At 38.5% G+C, this 14,880-nt stretch overlaps 2 protein-coding genes across 2 annotated transcripts; both read right to left on the bottom strand.

Annotated features, from left to right (window-relative positions):
* Positions 1 to 3,668: 3,668 nt before the first annotated feature.
* LOC112175079 (putative RING-H2 finger protein ATL21A) lies at positions 3,669 to 5,023 on the bottom strand. Its single transcript, XM_024312744.2, has 2 exons — positions 4,282 to 5,023; positions 3,669 to 4,093 (listed from the first exon to the last, which is right to left on the bottom strand). The coding sequence occupies exons 1-2, from the start codon at positions 5,021 to 5,023 to the stop codon at positions 3,669 to 3,671; spliced, it is 1,167 nt and encodes a 388-aa protein (XP_024168512.1).
* A 908-nt stretch (positions 5,024 to 5,931) lies between these two features.
* Positions 5,932 to 8,690, bottom strand: LOC112175323 (RING-H2 finger protein ATL20). The gene is given in 3 exon segments (XM_024312997.2): positions 5,932 to 6,491; positions 7,862 to 8,174; positions 8,177 to 8,690. Coding segments are annotated over 3 exon segments (1,212 nt in total). The 5' UTR covers positions 8,603 to 8,690; the 3' UTR covers positions 5,932 to 6,018.
* Positions 8,691 to 14,880: the final 6,190 nt, after the last annotated feature.

The raw sequence follows: 14,880 nt of genomic DNA, 5'->3' as shown, positions 1-14,880 counted from the left end.
CGATCTCAAGCTCAGATTCGGGTAATTTCTTTTTTTTCTTAATATGTAATGGGGTTAATTTACTTGCATAGTATCCAAAACAAGTTCTAAGTTTTTGGTTAGTAATTAAGCCAGTTCTCAGTTTTGATTTTGTTGCTTGCAGTTTTGTTGTTATTTTCTTCTGCTGATTACTTCTTCTAAATATATTGCCGAAAAACTAGGGCCTTGTGTACAATGAAGGAATTTGATCTCATTCCTCATGATCCTAAATCTATAGAGAGTATAAAACAATTGGAAAATGCTCTCAATCATAAAATACTTAAGTTACTTGGTGTTTCTTCAATGTTGCTGGTTGCCTCGTAAGTTATCAATGAAAATTGGGAGGGTTCAGCTATAGTTCTTGCTATGCATTTACTATGTTAGAGTTTGATAACCTATTGGACTCGTGTATGTTCTTTCTCATTTAAGTTAGTTAGGATTCAAGTTAGTTCTTTTATATATATATATATGAATTAATGTGTAATATACGATCCAAAAAGATACTGATTTGTTCTCTCTGATTTGTTTTTTTTTTTTATAGCACATACTGATTTGCTAACCCATTTGATTTGTCCAACTTGCAGGGTTATTCCTAGTCCTTTTTCATATGACACAAAGACTATGCCGGTATATGAGAGTGAGGACTGGGAAGGATGCCTCTTCTGCTGTAATAATCCAAAGCTCAAGAAGCAACATAAATGAGTTGGAGTGGGATCTTAGAGCTCGAAAAGCAAGTACTATGGATTACCTCCTTTCAGCATCTGAGCTACCAAGTTTGATTCATGGGTCTAGCTAGCAGCTAGGAATATCTAGGGATGTTTTTGATTCATGTGTAGGTAGCAACTAGCAATGCTTTCTTGTTTGGTATATTATCTAGTAACTTGAATGTTTGGATGTTTGAAAAATGCTACTTGAATGATATGGATTAGTGTGTGGTTTTATATGGTAACATGGAGCATTATTTTTGGAAAGAGATTCCAAGTATGAATTACATAATGAACAAACAACAGCTCAAAATAATGTTGTAAGAACCAAGCTCAAACAACAAAACTTATATTGCTCACACAATGGTTGATACAAAGAATTTGTTGTGTGAACTAACAACCAACAACAAAAGAAAACAAAGTTATGTTGTGTGAGATTTATAACACACAACAGAAATGAAATCATCTCTGTTGTCTGAGTAATCAACAGACAAGGGAGACAATTTCACTTTAGTTGTGTGTTATTCATCTTAGACAACCAAAAATGAGTAATATATGTTGTGTGTTACATATCTCAGACAACAAAGAATGAGTAATATCTGTTGTGTGTTATGAACCTCAGACAACAAAGAATGAGTTATATCTGTTGTGTGTTATGAATCTCAGACAACGGCTAATTCCTTCTTCTGTTGTCTGAATGTACCGACACATCCCCGCGCATGTCATGCTAGGCACATGCCTGCGCAGAATTCACACAACGGAAACTAGTATTCTGTTGAGCAAAGTACTATCACACAACGGTGAAATCACCGTTGTCTGATGTTTCAATCACACAACACTCACTTAGACCACGGTGAGCTTGGTCATCACACAATACAAATCCACCGCCATCTGATGACCTTTTTGTAGTAGTGCGAGGACTAATGGTGCAGTTATGCGTTTCTAGCCTTGGATTTCCTCTTTGGGTTGACTGATTTTCCAAATATCTTACCAAACAAAAAGGCACCAAAATTTTGTGTTTTACTTTACTTTTTACTAATTTGCTTTATAAAATCCATCCATAATTGCAATTAGAATGCATCAAGTCTTGCGATTTATAAACTTATACTAGTGATGACATTTTAGAAGCAAATATCGATACTCAAATTCCTATCAAACCGATTTGACTATTAGAATTAGGCCCCTTGAACCCTGTTTCATTTAGTTTTCTGTTGGTCTCTTTACAAATTCCATATTTATGGTGATCATATATCATAAGAATAAGAAAACGAGTAAATTTGATTAATGATGGCTTCCACTATAATTAATCATAACAGAACTCTATCGAGAGAGAGAGAGAGAGAGAGAGAGAGAGAGAGAGTACAAGCTGCAGATTGTGAAATCTTCAAAAATTGAAAAATGTCAAACTACCGATTTTAGAGGTATGAATAAAACCTTAAAAAAAAAAATTCATTATTTTATTGGACGGTAGGCATTATGGGAAAATTAGGGAGGTATAGATACCAAATTGATTATTTGTAAAAGTAAGTTGGAGGTCTATTAAGTAGGGAGGTCCAAATACCAATTTTAGACGTATGAATAGAACTTCCCTTATAGCATAAGTCCATTTATCTTATAAGCACAGCCATACAACTGACCCTATGTATATCAGTATATAGGATTATTTGTACACACATAAGTCGGGAAATTGTTTGTGTATGGGCTTATTCAGACATGATAATGTGTTGTTACATTTTAATATTTTATTTATTATTGAAATTAAATTTGGGTGAATTTATTTTGTGTTTAAAATATGAATTTATTTGTGTGTTTAAATTCAGAATTTATTTTGAATTTTATTTTGTAACTCATGGTGTTTTATTTTGATTTATTTTGGGTTTTAATTCTTGTAACATATGGTTTTTGGTTACTACCCTATTAAATATTAATGGTAGGGAGTGTCCTAAGAGCCTATAAATAGCACCATTTGTTGCATGCTCAAAGAGATCATTGCTTTTACGTAATACTATTACGAGACACTACTATTCACCCATCAACTTTCTTTCCAAAATCCCCCAAAGTGTCTTGTATGTTTTTTGGCCAAAAAAAGGTGTTCTTTTGGTGGAGTTTTGGGTTCCTCCAATTTGTGTAGATTGGTGTGAGCCACACAACTTGTTGTTGGGCTGTTGTATCCAGGAGGGGACAAGTCAAGAGATTTCTGGTGCACCGGCATTATTCCGCAGAGGGCTTGAATCTCCTTAAAGAGAGCGAGATACCCGCGCCTCGGCCTATTGTCAACGAGTTTCTCATATAGAAATTATAATTATTATTGTAATTTCACCAACATAATGTAATATAAAACTTTCAACTCAAAATTCATAAGAAATTGGTTATTGGATTCATGGAGCACATGGTGTGGTCGGTGTCCATTCATTCACACTATTTCCTCATGCTCCAAAGCTTATAGAAATAAGTGAATTTAAATGAAGCAAAACAAAAACAAACAAACACGATTGCAAATTTTGATTGGATAATATACTTTAGAAAACAACTCTATAATCTCCAACTTATTTGTGGGATTATTCGTGTATATATTCACAGATGATGTTGCAGAACTAGAGTCACCTCTAGGCTATATATTAAGTCTTGTTATACAAGGCCTTAAACTGCTCGGAAAAATGCCTCATCCAGACTATATACAAGGCCTTAAACAAGCTAGAATTAGAGGCTAAATATGGTGGTGTAAGAACGAAGAACCCACCTCTAGTCTTAAATAGTTTAGAAACATTATTTGAGAAAAGTTAATGGATTTTCCACTACTAGTACTGCGATAAAAATGTTTTAATTCTTTTCCTTTTTGTACAAGGACTATACTTATCTACGATACAGTCTATACCTTCAAAGTTTAAGACAAAACACTGTTGAATGTTGAAGTGCATTATTGAAGGATGCAGAAAAATGATGTTCTCAATTTATCAATGGCTTATCTCGTCCTCCCTCCGGTGGATTTCGACAAAGTGGGCAAGTTGGGTTCCTTGTAAGCCACTTGTCTACACAATTAGCATGGAAATAATGGTTGCATTCGGGTATAGTCCTTATTGTTTCCTTGGCCTGATACTCTCCTAAACATATTGGGCAGGTGTTGTCACCGGAGTAGGGCAATTCCCGACTCTCACCGAGTTGAGTCTTTGGATATGAATCGATCGTTGCATGATCAAGGCCCCCCATTACGCCCACCGGAAGTTGTTCATCAATAGGTAAAATCGACAACTCTGCGGTAGATTGTTCACGACTATCATTCCTTGTCAGTCTCAATGCAAGCCCAACCAACCACAATATCCCTGACATTACCACCCCTATCACTGTGGCAATCTTTGCAGCTCTTGAAGAGCCTGAAATTGCAACATTAATTTCCTAGATCATGGCTTTGCATAAAAACATTGAAATCTATATATTACAAACATTATTTTCATATCAATAAAGGAATACGGTGGGATACTTGAAAGGATTGTCTCATGATCTTGTAAGGAACAAGACGCTATATATATAACTCATTAATGCCATTATGAAGTTGACATACCATTTTGGCACCCGACTTCCGGGCCCTGTATACCCATCTGAACAATCCCACAAGCTTTATTAGCTGACTCACAAAAACGACAATCAGGCTCGTCCCACCGCAGCTGAACACGAAAGTTAATGTCCTCCCACTCAGATGGATTTGATGGTTCTGGATGATAATTCTTCTGTTCTATTGGAATCATATCTGTTGAAATCACAGAGCAAGGATCAGACGGTGATGGAGCCTGCGGCGATGACGTCGATGGAGGAGTAGTAACAGGGACAGCATGAAGTAAATGAGTCGTTGGCACAGCAGTGACCTTGTAGTTGTCACTGCTGAGGCAAGAGAGGGTTGGATACCAATCTAGTTGTTTTGCTTTGGGCGAGCAATTGAAGAATGTGTAGTTTGCAAAGTCATGAAGGTAGGAGAAAGGTAAAGGCAAGAGATCCATTTCATCATCAAGGAACCGCTTGATGAGGCAGTTATTGGGGTCTTTGATCGTTAGGATTTGGTCCAAGTAATTAATGTTGTCGACGATGAAATCCCCGGAAGATGGGAAAGTAAGAATGGTTTGCTTTTGGTTGTTGCATGAGAGATTAAACCCTAACCACCCGCAATGCGAGGAGTGGTGATCTCTTAGCCAGAATGGGAATCGAACAGTTGGGCCGTCGGAACTGCATTTACCGCGGCAGGTGGTGGATGCTAGATGAGGAAGGAAGGAGAAGAAGAATAAGAAGGTGAAGATTTCCAAGCAAGCCATAAGGAGCTATTGGGGGGATGGAAAATAAATTACTCGGCCAACGTACTAATGACAGCCTACTAAGACCAAGCCAATAAAACAAGAAATTAAACGCCATCACTTTCTCCGCTGAATTCGATGCTGGTGGGATCCGGATTAGGGTTGAGGTTGATTTACCGCAACCGGTGGTGCTTCACCGGTTTAATTAATTAAAAGGCATAAACGCTAGACCTGATAAAACAACAAGTAATCGCCATCACTTTCTCCGAATTTTTGGAACCAAGTAACGGGCATAACCTTATATATTGAATTTATCGGAGAGCTATATAAGAAATTAAGAATCCTTATTGAGCAAGAACTAATGCGCCGTCTCTTAATTTTAGTCCAACCTAGGGAGAACTTATATTGAATCCTGCGCTGCGTATACATATGTATGGCTCATTCTAAGCAAATCATCATGATATAGTGGATCCCTTTTAGAACTCATCCATTGTGGAAGTTGTGTTTGAAAGAAATTAACTTGGATCCTGCTTTAAAAATTGGAATACTTGCTAGCATAAACACATTTGGCATCCACTAACTTGGATACAAGTTGCAGATGAGTTCTGTCCGGTGTGCCAATATTCAATGTCAATTGTCCTACAGTGCCAACCTTTAATATCAGAAGGCCAGTGTGCAAGACCTTCAATATTCGAGGGCTTAGGCTCAGGCCAAGGTGAAAACCCTTCAATATATAATTAATTACTGCTAGAAAACTTTAAATTGTTGGTGTGATGCGTAAATTAATTTTTAGGTAAAAATCAGAGCTTGATTATACGTGCACCATATACCAGATATATACGTAAATCAATCTATATCCGTCAATCCCATATATATATGTATTATAAACATGCATCAATCTAATAACAAGCATACCTTCTTGTTCAAAGAAAAAAAAAACAAGCATACCTTGATTATAAACAATGGCCAAAAAATAAGGCATACAAACAAATAAGAAACCAAAAGACATAGAAAGTCTATTGCACTACTGAGGCTAAAGAAGACGATGTTGATGAGGACACTGAAGAAGAAGGGGTGATATGAGATGACCCCTCCGGTGACTTCCGGCATACTGGGCACGTGGCATTCAGTTTGAGCCATTCGTCTATGCAATTAGCATGGAAGTAGTGGTTGCATTCCGGTATGGTCCTCAGTGCTTCTTTGGGTTGGTACTCGCCCAGACAAATTGAGCATGTGTTGTCGTTGGCCCTGGGCAATCTCCGACTCTCCCCCAGCAAAGTCTTGGGGTATGACTCAATGGTTGGGGCGTCAAGGCCCACCACGATGTTGGTGGATTGCAGAGCAGTGGAGGTGGAGAGGTCATCTGTGCTTGGCTGGTGGCGGCGACCAAAAAACCTGCTGTAGATGTAATTTGCGATAGCAATGATGAATAAGAGCCCTGGTATTCCCACACCTATGATTATGCCGTATTTTGCACCTCTTGGGAGAACTGAGAGTTGAAGAATATTGAAAATGTCAAAATGTAATTGACATCAAAATCGAATAAAAACTTCCATTAGTTTTAAAGTAAAGGGTTATTTTATACCCTTTATACGTATAAAAGCTTAAGGAAATATTAGAATTTAAGGTAAAATAACTTTCCGAAAGCATGAATATCAATCGTATTCTTTATATATACCAGTAAGTTAGAAGAGAATGTGATCCGTAAATATGGTATCTAATTACATGATGCTAGCTAGGATATTGAATCGAAAAAGGGGGAGGATTCAGTGCACCGACATAAATAGATAGTTAAATTATATTAAATACACTCTTAGGTTATTAATAAAAATATTAATTATAAATATCAAGAGTTGAGATCATCTTATAAGTGTTGAGTTATTTACACCGTCGATGTATAAAATAATTTCTAATGGAAAAAGTGATGTCAACGTCAACGTCAAGTAACGTGATATGTTTAGGGGGACTTATTTAATTACTATAGTGGTAAGCATGGAACTTTCAGTCAAAGCTCCGCGTTTGAGCAACCCCTCATTAATTTTCTGGGTTGACTATGAAGATGAGGACATGGACCAGATCAATTGAAACCGCCATGCCGTGTCCATTAGCTTGATTTCAGTGCCACACAGTAGCCTTGGTGACGAGGGATCGAGGAATTCGAAAGAGATCTCACCAAATTGAACTCTTGGTATGAAGGAGGGACAGACATGCAACATGAATCCTCTGGCGAGCATTATTGACTTAACAATTAATGTATTGAACAATAATAATTTGTCTAATGAGTTACTTAAATCAACAATCAATGTTGATCTTTCTCTCGAGGGTCATTCAACTCAGGTGGAATTTGGACTTCTAGACCAGTGTGTAAAACTGTGAAACACTGTGCGGATCGAAAACGGTGCCAACGTTGCATCAATTAAGTTTCCTTCTAGCATATTCTCAAAAAAGAAAAGTTTCCTTCTAGCATAATACGTGGCCATAATACGTCTTAAAAGGACATAAAAAGAAAACAGTTACATAACTACTAATGGAAATTATTTGAATTCTCCCCCAACTATTAATACAACTAAGATCAAATAAATACTCAAAAAGTTTAGCTTTTAAGAAAATCATACGTAACTATTTATGTACACTAGGGAGACGGCCCGAACATCTACCTCGATTAAACTAATATTGTTTGATTTTTTATTTGATTATGAAAAATAGCATGCAAAATCACAGTCATAAGCTGTGTGAAATGTTTGGTTTGGCTAATTTTTGACAAAAGTAATATATGAATCCTAGGCAATAGATTGAAGTTTAGGTAATTGAAAGTGGGAGTAGCCAACATCGTAAAATCAGAGTTAGAAAATAACCTACCATGGCTTTTCTTGCGGTCATAGCACATGATCTGCCCTGTATCTGTGTCGAACCCACAATTTTTACCCCTGGCTTCACAATCACTACAATCCGGTTGCGACCACGTCACGGCAACACCGCCGCGGGTAACCTCCCCAGCCATATTTACTTCCCACTCATACGTCACTTCTCTCGGAACCAAAGCAGTCGAAATCACCGAACATAGTTCCGGTGACGCCGAAGATGACGGTGCCGCTGCCGGTGCAGAAGCATAGTATGCACTCGAGGGAACAGCATAGACCATGTACCCCCACCGCTGAGGCAAGAAATACTCGTGGCGGTGGCCGGTAACGTTGACGTCGTCTGAGACGACGAGCAGTTGAGGAAGGTGTAGTTCTTGGAACCGCCAACGACACTGAAAGGAGTGTCGTAGAAGCTGAAGGGGTGGGATAGGAGCCTTTTGGGGAGGCAGGAGTTGGGGTCGTTGATCCACAGCTTTTGAGACTTGTAATCGATGCGCTGGACGAGGAAGGCTCCGGAGCCGGGGAGGGTGAGCGTGGTGAGTAGGGTCTGGTTGTTGCATGAGAGGTCGAACCCTCGATAGCCACAAAAAAGGCGCTGCTTGCGTCTGAGCCGGAAAGGGAATCGGACCGGTGGGCCGTTAGGGCAGCTTGATATGGAGCAGTCGGCCGAAGCTGCCCTCGCTATTTGAGGAAAGAGGAAGAAGAGTGAGAAGGAGAAGAAGATGTGTAATGGAGGCATATGGAATAAGGAGAGGGTACGGTGGAGTTGAAGAGCTAAGCTACCTGTCTGTGAAGACTGTCTAGCTAGTGAGAGAGGCATGGAGGTTTATAATTGGCCTTATATTCTTGCATACAACAGTGACCTATGGTGACAAGTGTTGACCATGTGATCCATTAGCTAGGCTCACAACATGTCTTCATTAGATAATCTTCGCGCACCCTAATTTCTCTGTTGCACCGTAATGAAATGTAATTTAATGATCGGAAATAGTATAATAGTTAAATGATTTTTGAAATTAGTAATGAACTAATGATATTGTTTTAAATTGCTCACGCTATATAATGTTATTCCTTTAATTCAAATAGTATACCAACTCTAAATTCTCAATCTGCATAACGTACTAACATTTTGCAAACATGCGGTAACCCGATTATGTAGTTAGCTTTTGTAATTACTACACATGGTGTAGTTAACTTTGTGATATAAAATCAAGTGATTCATAATTGTCGAGTTATTGTACCCTACACATGCCTAAAGATTTCTTTGATCGAATGGTGGACCTCACGGCATGGGACGGTGGAATCTTGGCGAATGTCATCGGCTTCATATAATTATATACTAGTTTAATTTATTGGGGTGGCATTGAAGAAGTCAAGTTTCAGATAAGCAAAAACGTTTGCATGCATCATCAAAATGTGAAGGCATTGAATTTATTTCGAATGGACATGGAGTGTGATGGATTCTCTTCGTTTACTTCGTGTTCGGTTCACAGTTTACCAATCCCAATCTTTTCAATTCCTCCTCGGCTCCTCCATTTCATCGAAACTACAACCGTGAAGAATGTTCCAAATTTAACTAAGTTAATAAAAACAAGAACGAACCATTTGACAAGATCAAATCCGATCTAGTTGGTATTCTGGGATGGCTTTGACATGTTCACATCACAATGTTGGACCAATATTAATCTGAAATTTAACATTCCAAATAAGCTTTTGTTGAACATTCAATGCGTGAATTGAAAGATGTTAACGTGATAACAATGAGTCCACTCATATCATTAATTGGGTGTCGAGGCTATTACGCATGACTTTTTGGGTTTCAGTTCTACAACAGTTTATCGTTAACAGTTCTACGTCAACGTTCACAATATTTTTTTTTTAGAAGTAAATGAAAAATTAGGCAATTTCATCTTACAATAATAGATAACAATTTACAGGGTCTGGATCAAGACCCTGTAAGTAATTAAATTTTTAAATATTCAATAGTCTGGATTCGTTGCTTGAATGATGTCAATACAACACCAAATGATGTGGATAATGAAGTAGCATTATATATTTCTAATATAAAATTATAATTGGATTACACTTTGCTTTATGAAATAAAAAAAGAATTGAATATTGTTTGTATTAGAACCGTAAACAATCAAAACAAAAAAAGAACAAGAATAGCAGAAGAACAAACGGCAAAAGAAAGAGAAAAACGAAAAAGGAAGAGCAGAAGAACAAATGTGCCATAGCAATTAGGGAAAAACTTTATGCGTGGTCGCCTGTATAGTACTGTGAGTGGATTTTTATTTTAAATAATGATGCATGCGTTTATTTTCTTGAATTACTGCTTTATTTAATTAACATATTACTTTTCAAGCATATGAATTGATTTTGGAATTTGATTAAGATTTATCTTGGTTATGACTTGCGGATATTAATTTGCTATGCTCGGATTCGAATTTATAATTTATGTTGATTTTCGACGAATTATTTTTCCGAGGTGATTTCCGGAATTTCATATTTATTTTCATTCGTCGATTTGAGATTTCTGAAAGAGTTTTTGAAATGAGATTTCGATGGAATTATATTTCTTGTTTATTTATCGACTTTCAGTTTTGGCATTGGGAATGCCTTATTGATGATTCTTGATTCGGTTTTGTTTATGAACTGCGATTTATAATTTGATCTCGCCTAATTGTTATGATTTCGAGAATATTTAGGCATGCGGGGCCACGTCATTGGAATATACCTTTTTCTCTTGAGATATTGAGGAAGCTTTATGGATTTATTGGTTTTCGATTGTTTTCCTCACCATACTTGGGTCGTTCGGATTGTGTCTTCTCCTCACTTACTTTGTGTTTGTGAGTGGCAGTCGAGATGATTTATTCTCCTCCTCACGCGAGTGGTAGTTGAGGTTATTAGTCTCCTCCTCACACAATCTATGTGTGGGTGGCAGTCGAGGTTAGGGGTTCCTTTACCCTACCCGTATGGTGACATTTCTTCCCCGTTTCCTTTTATTTGCTACTTGACTAGCGGGGCTAGTACGATTCTCTTAACCAGCGGGGACTGGTATGTTTTCATGAGACTCCGAGTTTTAACGACATACATTTTATAAATGTTGCATGCATCGAAGTTTTATGAATTTAAATCCCTGGGAAAGTAATACAACTTCATTTCTTTTAAATTATTTATTTAGTTGTTTATTTTTGTCCACTCACGCTGACGTGTTTTCAATACTTTTCCCCTGGGCCCTTCGGTTTCAAATGCCCAGTTTACAGGTGAAATTAGTTGAGGTCGGGCGTACATGGAGTTGAGGCATAGTCAACAGCATGGCTTCCGCGTTTTCCTTTGAATTAGGTTTTCCTTGTTTACCTTTCTATTAGAATTGCTTTGATTACCTGTGGGATTAATGTTATTCAAGTTGCGTTTTGTGTTATGTGAATTGGACGACGCTGTGATTTGGGGGGCAAGGTGGCTCCAGGAGAATAAGGATGGGTGATTTAGAAGTGTAAATTTCATTTCTACAGGTTTTGGGTAGTCCATTTTAGGGGAAGTTCTGCCAAATTTTTGGAAAAATTTCTTCTAAGGTGGACCCCGCAGGGCCACTTCGAATTTCAGGGTGAAATCCAAGGGTGGGTCATGTCAGATTCTATGGACTGATTCAACCAACTTGCGGACGTTTAAATATCTCATGATATTGGTTGATACTCAAACATGCTGGTCACGTGTTTTGCCATTGTCCACTTGTAATGCTGCTTATGCTACACTCCTGGCAAATATCATATGACAACGGGCTCACTCCCCGGATCATCATATTCCGTCAATTGGACTTGACGATGCTAGCGAGTTTACATCGAAGACTTTCTATGGTTATTGCATTGGGACTGATGTTGGACATCACATTCCCATGAACACACCCAAATGGTCTCACGAAAATGTCTACGATGGTAGTCCGGACATTGGTAATGCGCACCAATCTCCTTATATCCGCTTGGGGTGATGCAATATCTTATGCAGCTATGCTAATTCGTCTACGACCTACTGTCACTCAATCTACCTCTGCATTACAGCTAGTGACCGGGTACAAGTATCGTACTTACGCATCTTTGAGTGTGTCATTTATGTGCCAATTGCGCCGCCACAGTGTTCTATGATGGGTCTGTACAGACTAATGGGAAACTACGTTGGATTTGAGACTCCAACAATCGTCCGACACTTAATGCCCATGCAAGGTGATCTCCTTACCGCTAGATTTGTGGGTTGTCACTTTGATGAGACAATCTTCCAGTCGTTAGGGGGAGATAAGAACACGGATGTTCAGCAGAAACGACAGGAATTGTCGTGGCCTGTCCCCACTATGTCTCATCTTGATCCTTATTAAAGTGACGAGATCACACAAATATGCTACAAACATGCCTGTAAGGAAGGACGTCCCTACGAGAGGATGTAGCGCCACCCTACACAGAGGTAGGCATAGCGCCAACGCCAATGAGAGTGATATTCTGGCATTACAGGTCATGGCCCCAGCTAGGATGCATGAGAGGCCCGTGGGTTCGAATGATGCTTTGGCACAACCTTATCCTTGGATCATTGACACTCAAAATCCGTCTCATGAGAATCTTTCAGGTTATGGTTATCATTGGGGGACGCCTCAACGTCATAACCTATTCCTGAGAATATAGAGCTCTATGAAAATTATACTAGTGTACATGAGACGTGGGATAGAAACTCCATCATAATTGATGATGTAGTCACGCACTTCGTTGCACATGAGTTTGTTGAGTCCGATGATATCAAACCACACTCCATTGATGAATGGATGCCAACGTAGAGAGATTTGGCATAAATGGAAAGATGCGATTCAGGTTAAGTTGAATTCTCTAATGAAGAGGAAGGTTTTTGAGCCAGTGATGCCAACACCTCCTAACATAAAACCTATTGACTAATGGATCTTCATTAGAAAGCTTAATAAGAAAAAGAGATGGCAATCTCGCCTTATGGCGCAAGGCTTCTCACAAAACGCTATGGAATCTACTACGATGAGACATATTCTCTCATAATGGATGTCATTGCACTCCACTACCTTGTTAGTTTGGTAGTTTCCAAATAATTGATCATGCAGCTTACAAATGTGGTTATTACATATCTCAATCGGGATCTAGATATGGAATATATATGAAGGTTCATGGTGAACTTCATTTACCCAAGTCAAGTGGCTCTTGACCACGGAGCGCGTTTACAATAAGGTTGGAACGCTTACTAAAGTGACTACTTGATTGGAAAGGGATATGCCCACGCGTTTCCATAACAAGTTTCTAATTCTATCGCGGTTCATGTTGGGCATGATCTACATTAGAAGCCCTTAAAGAGTTAAGGGAAACCACTGAACACTTGAAATCCGATTTTGAGATGAAGGATTATGGGAAAACATGATTATGCCTCGGTTTGGAACTTGAGCATCCTGTCGATAGATGCTTAGGCATTTTGACAAGGTCAAGCCTTCAAGCATCCCCATGATCGTCGGTAGTCTTGATCCTGAAAATGATCATCTTCATTGAAAGGATGATAATGAAGATATGCTAGAGGCAGAAGTGCCTTAATTACTTGAGTACAATAGGCGCATTATTGTACTTAGCTCAATGCATAAGACCGGACATCTCATTTGCCATAAACTTGTTAGCTAGATATAGCTCTGCGCCAACGCGACGCCATTGGATTGGTGTAAAAGATATTTTTCGATACTTGAGATGTATGATTGATATGGTTTTGTTCTATCCCTACAAAGAGATGATGGATTCGGACCCATCACACACCAGGAACGCCGCCAACACTGGCCTGCGTCCACTATCCCCATCCCAAAACGACATGTGTTTTAGAAGGTTTTGCTGATGTTGGGTATCTCTCTGACCCATACATAGGTCATTCCCAAACTGGTTAAGTGTTCACCATGGGTAAAAACCGTGATATCTTGGAGGTCTATAGAACAGACCCTTGTCGCTATATCATCGAACAATGCCGAGATTATTTCTTTTCACAAAGTGGTTCGTGAATGTATATGAATTAGATCCATAATTACGCATGTTTGAAACAATTGTGGTTTTTAGTCTACCGCATATGAGCCTATGAGCATATAGGATAATGCTGCTTGTTTTGAAGCAAGGCTATATCAAAAGCGACCACACTAAGTATAATCAGCAACAACAAACTCTCCTTAAGATCAAAGTGAACTAGGTTCAATCTGAGGATAATGCGGCAGGCTTGCTCACTAAGTCATTGCCTAAATTCCACTTTCGAGAAACATGTTGGTAGCATCGTTTGCGGAAGTTATCAGAACTCCAAAGACCGTAGTCATCAAGGGGAGATGCAGACATTAGGGGGAGGTGTCTACATGTATGGTCTCGAAACGTGAAGGGTGTGTTGTGCTCTTTTTTCCCTCGACTGAGGTTATTTTGGTCCCACTGGATTTTTGTTACTCGGCAAGGTTTTTAATGAGGCAACGAGAGGAGCACCACGTTTGGGTGACACAAGGGGGAGTGTTCAAGTAAATCCAGAATATGTGTCTGGCCCAAACTCGAGGTTACTTGCTCTAGTTGAAATAGGGTTTATACTAGAGATATTCTCGGAGAATCTTAGGAGATATCCAATCAATGTACGATTATGTTTCCATGTACAACTCTATCTCTATGTTTGTAATCCTCTATATAAAGAGGCCCCTATTATCAATGAAATGATGACTCAATTCTCTCCCAATTCAGTTTTCCTTAAACAAAATATTAAAGTATTCCGATAATTCATAAGTAATTGCAAACTCAATACCAAGCCAATCAATGCGAAAATTTAATAATCGAAAATATAATACCGCATGCATATTTAGTTTGAAAAGAAAATGTCCACTCACTGAATTACAGCTATGACTATCATTCGACGAATTCATTCTCGAGCTCGATCTATATGTCGTATGTCTTGAACAAATTGATATTATGAATAACTGTTTTCGAGAATCAAAAATTAATTTATGATAATAAAAAT

This window comes from Rosa chinensis, chromosome 7 (assembly GCF_002994745.2).
Source record: "Rosa chinensis cultivar Old Blush chromosome 7, RchiOBHm-V2, whole genome shotgun sequence".
In the NCBI taxonomy this organism is placed as follows: Eukaryota; Viridiplantae; Streptophyta; class Magnoliopsida; order Rosales; family Rosaceae; genus Rosa; species Rosa chinensis.
The sequence above is the reverse complement of the archived record's forward strand: the minus strand, read 5'-3'. Positions and strand labels throughout refer to the sequence as shown.

Excerpts from the sequence above, each read along its gene's own strand:
- LOC112175079 (XM_024312744.2), bottom strand. The coding sequence starts at position 5,023 with ATGGCTTGCTTGGAAATCTTCACCTTCTTATTCTTCTTCTCCTTCCTT. Across the intron at positions 4,094-4,281 it reads GGAAGTCGGGTGCCAAAATG|GCTCTTCAAGAGCTGCAAAG; the intron begins GTATGTCAACTT and ends TTGCAATTTCAG.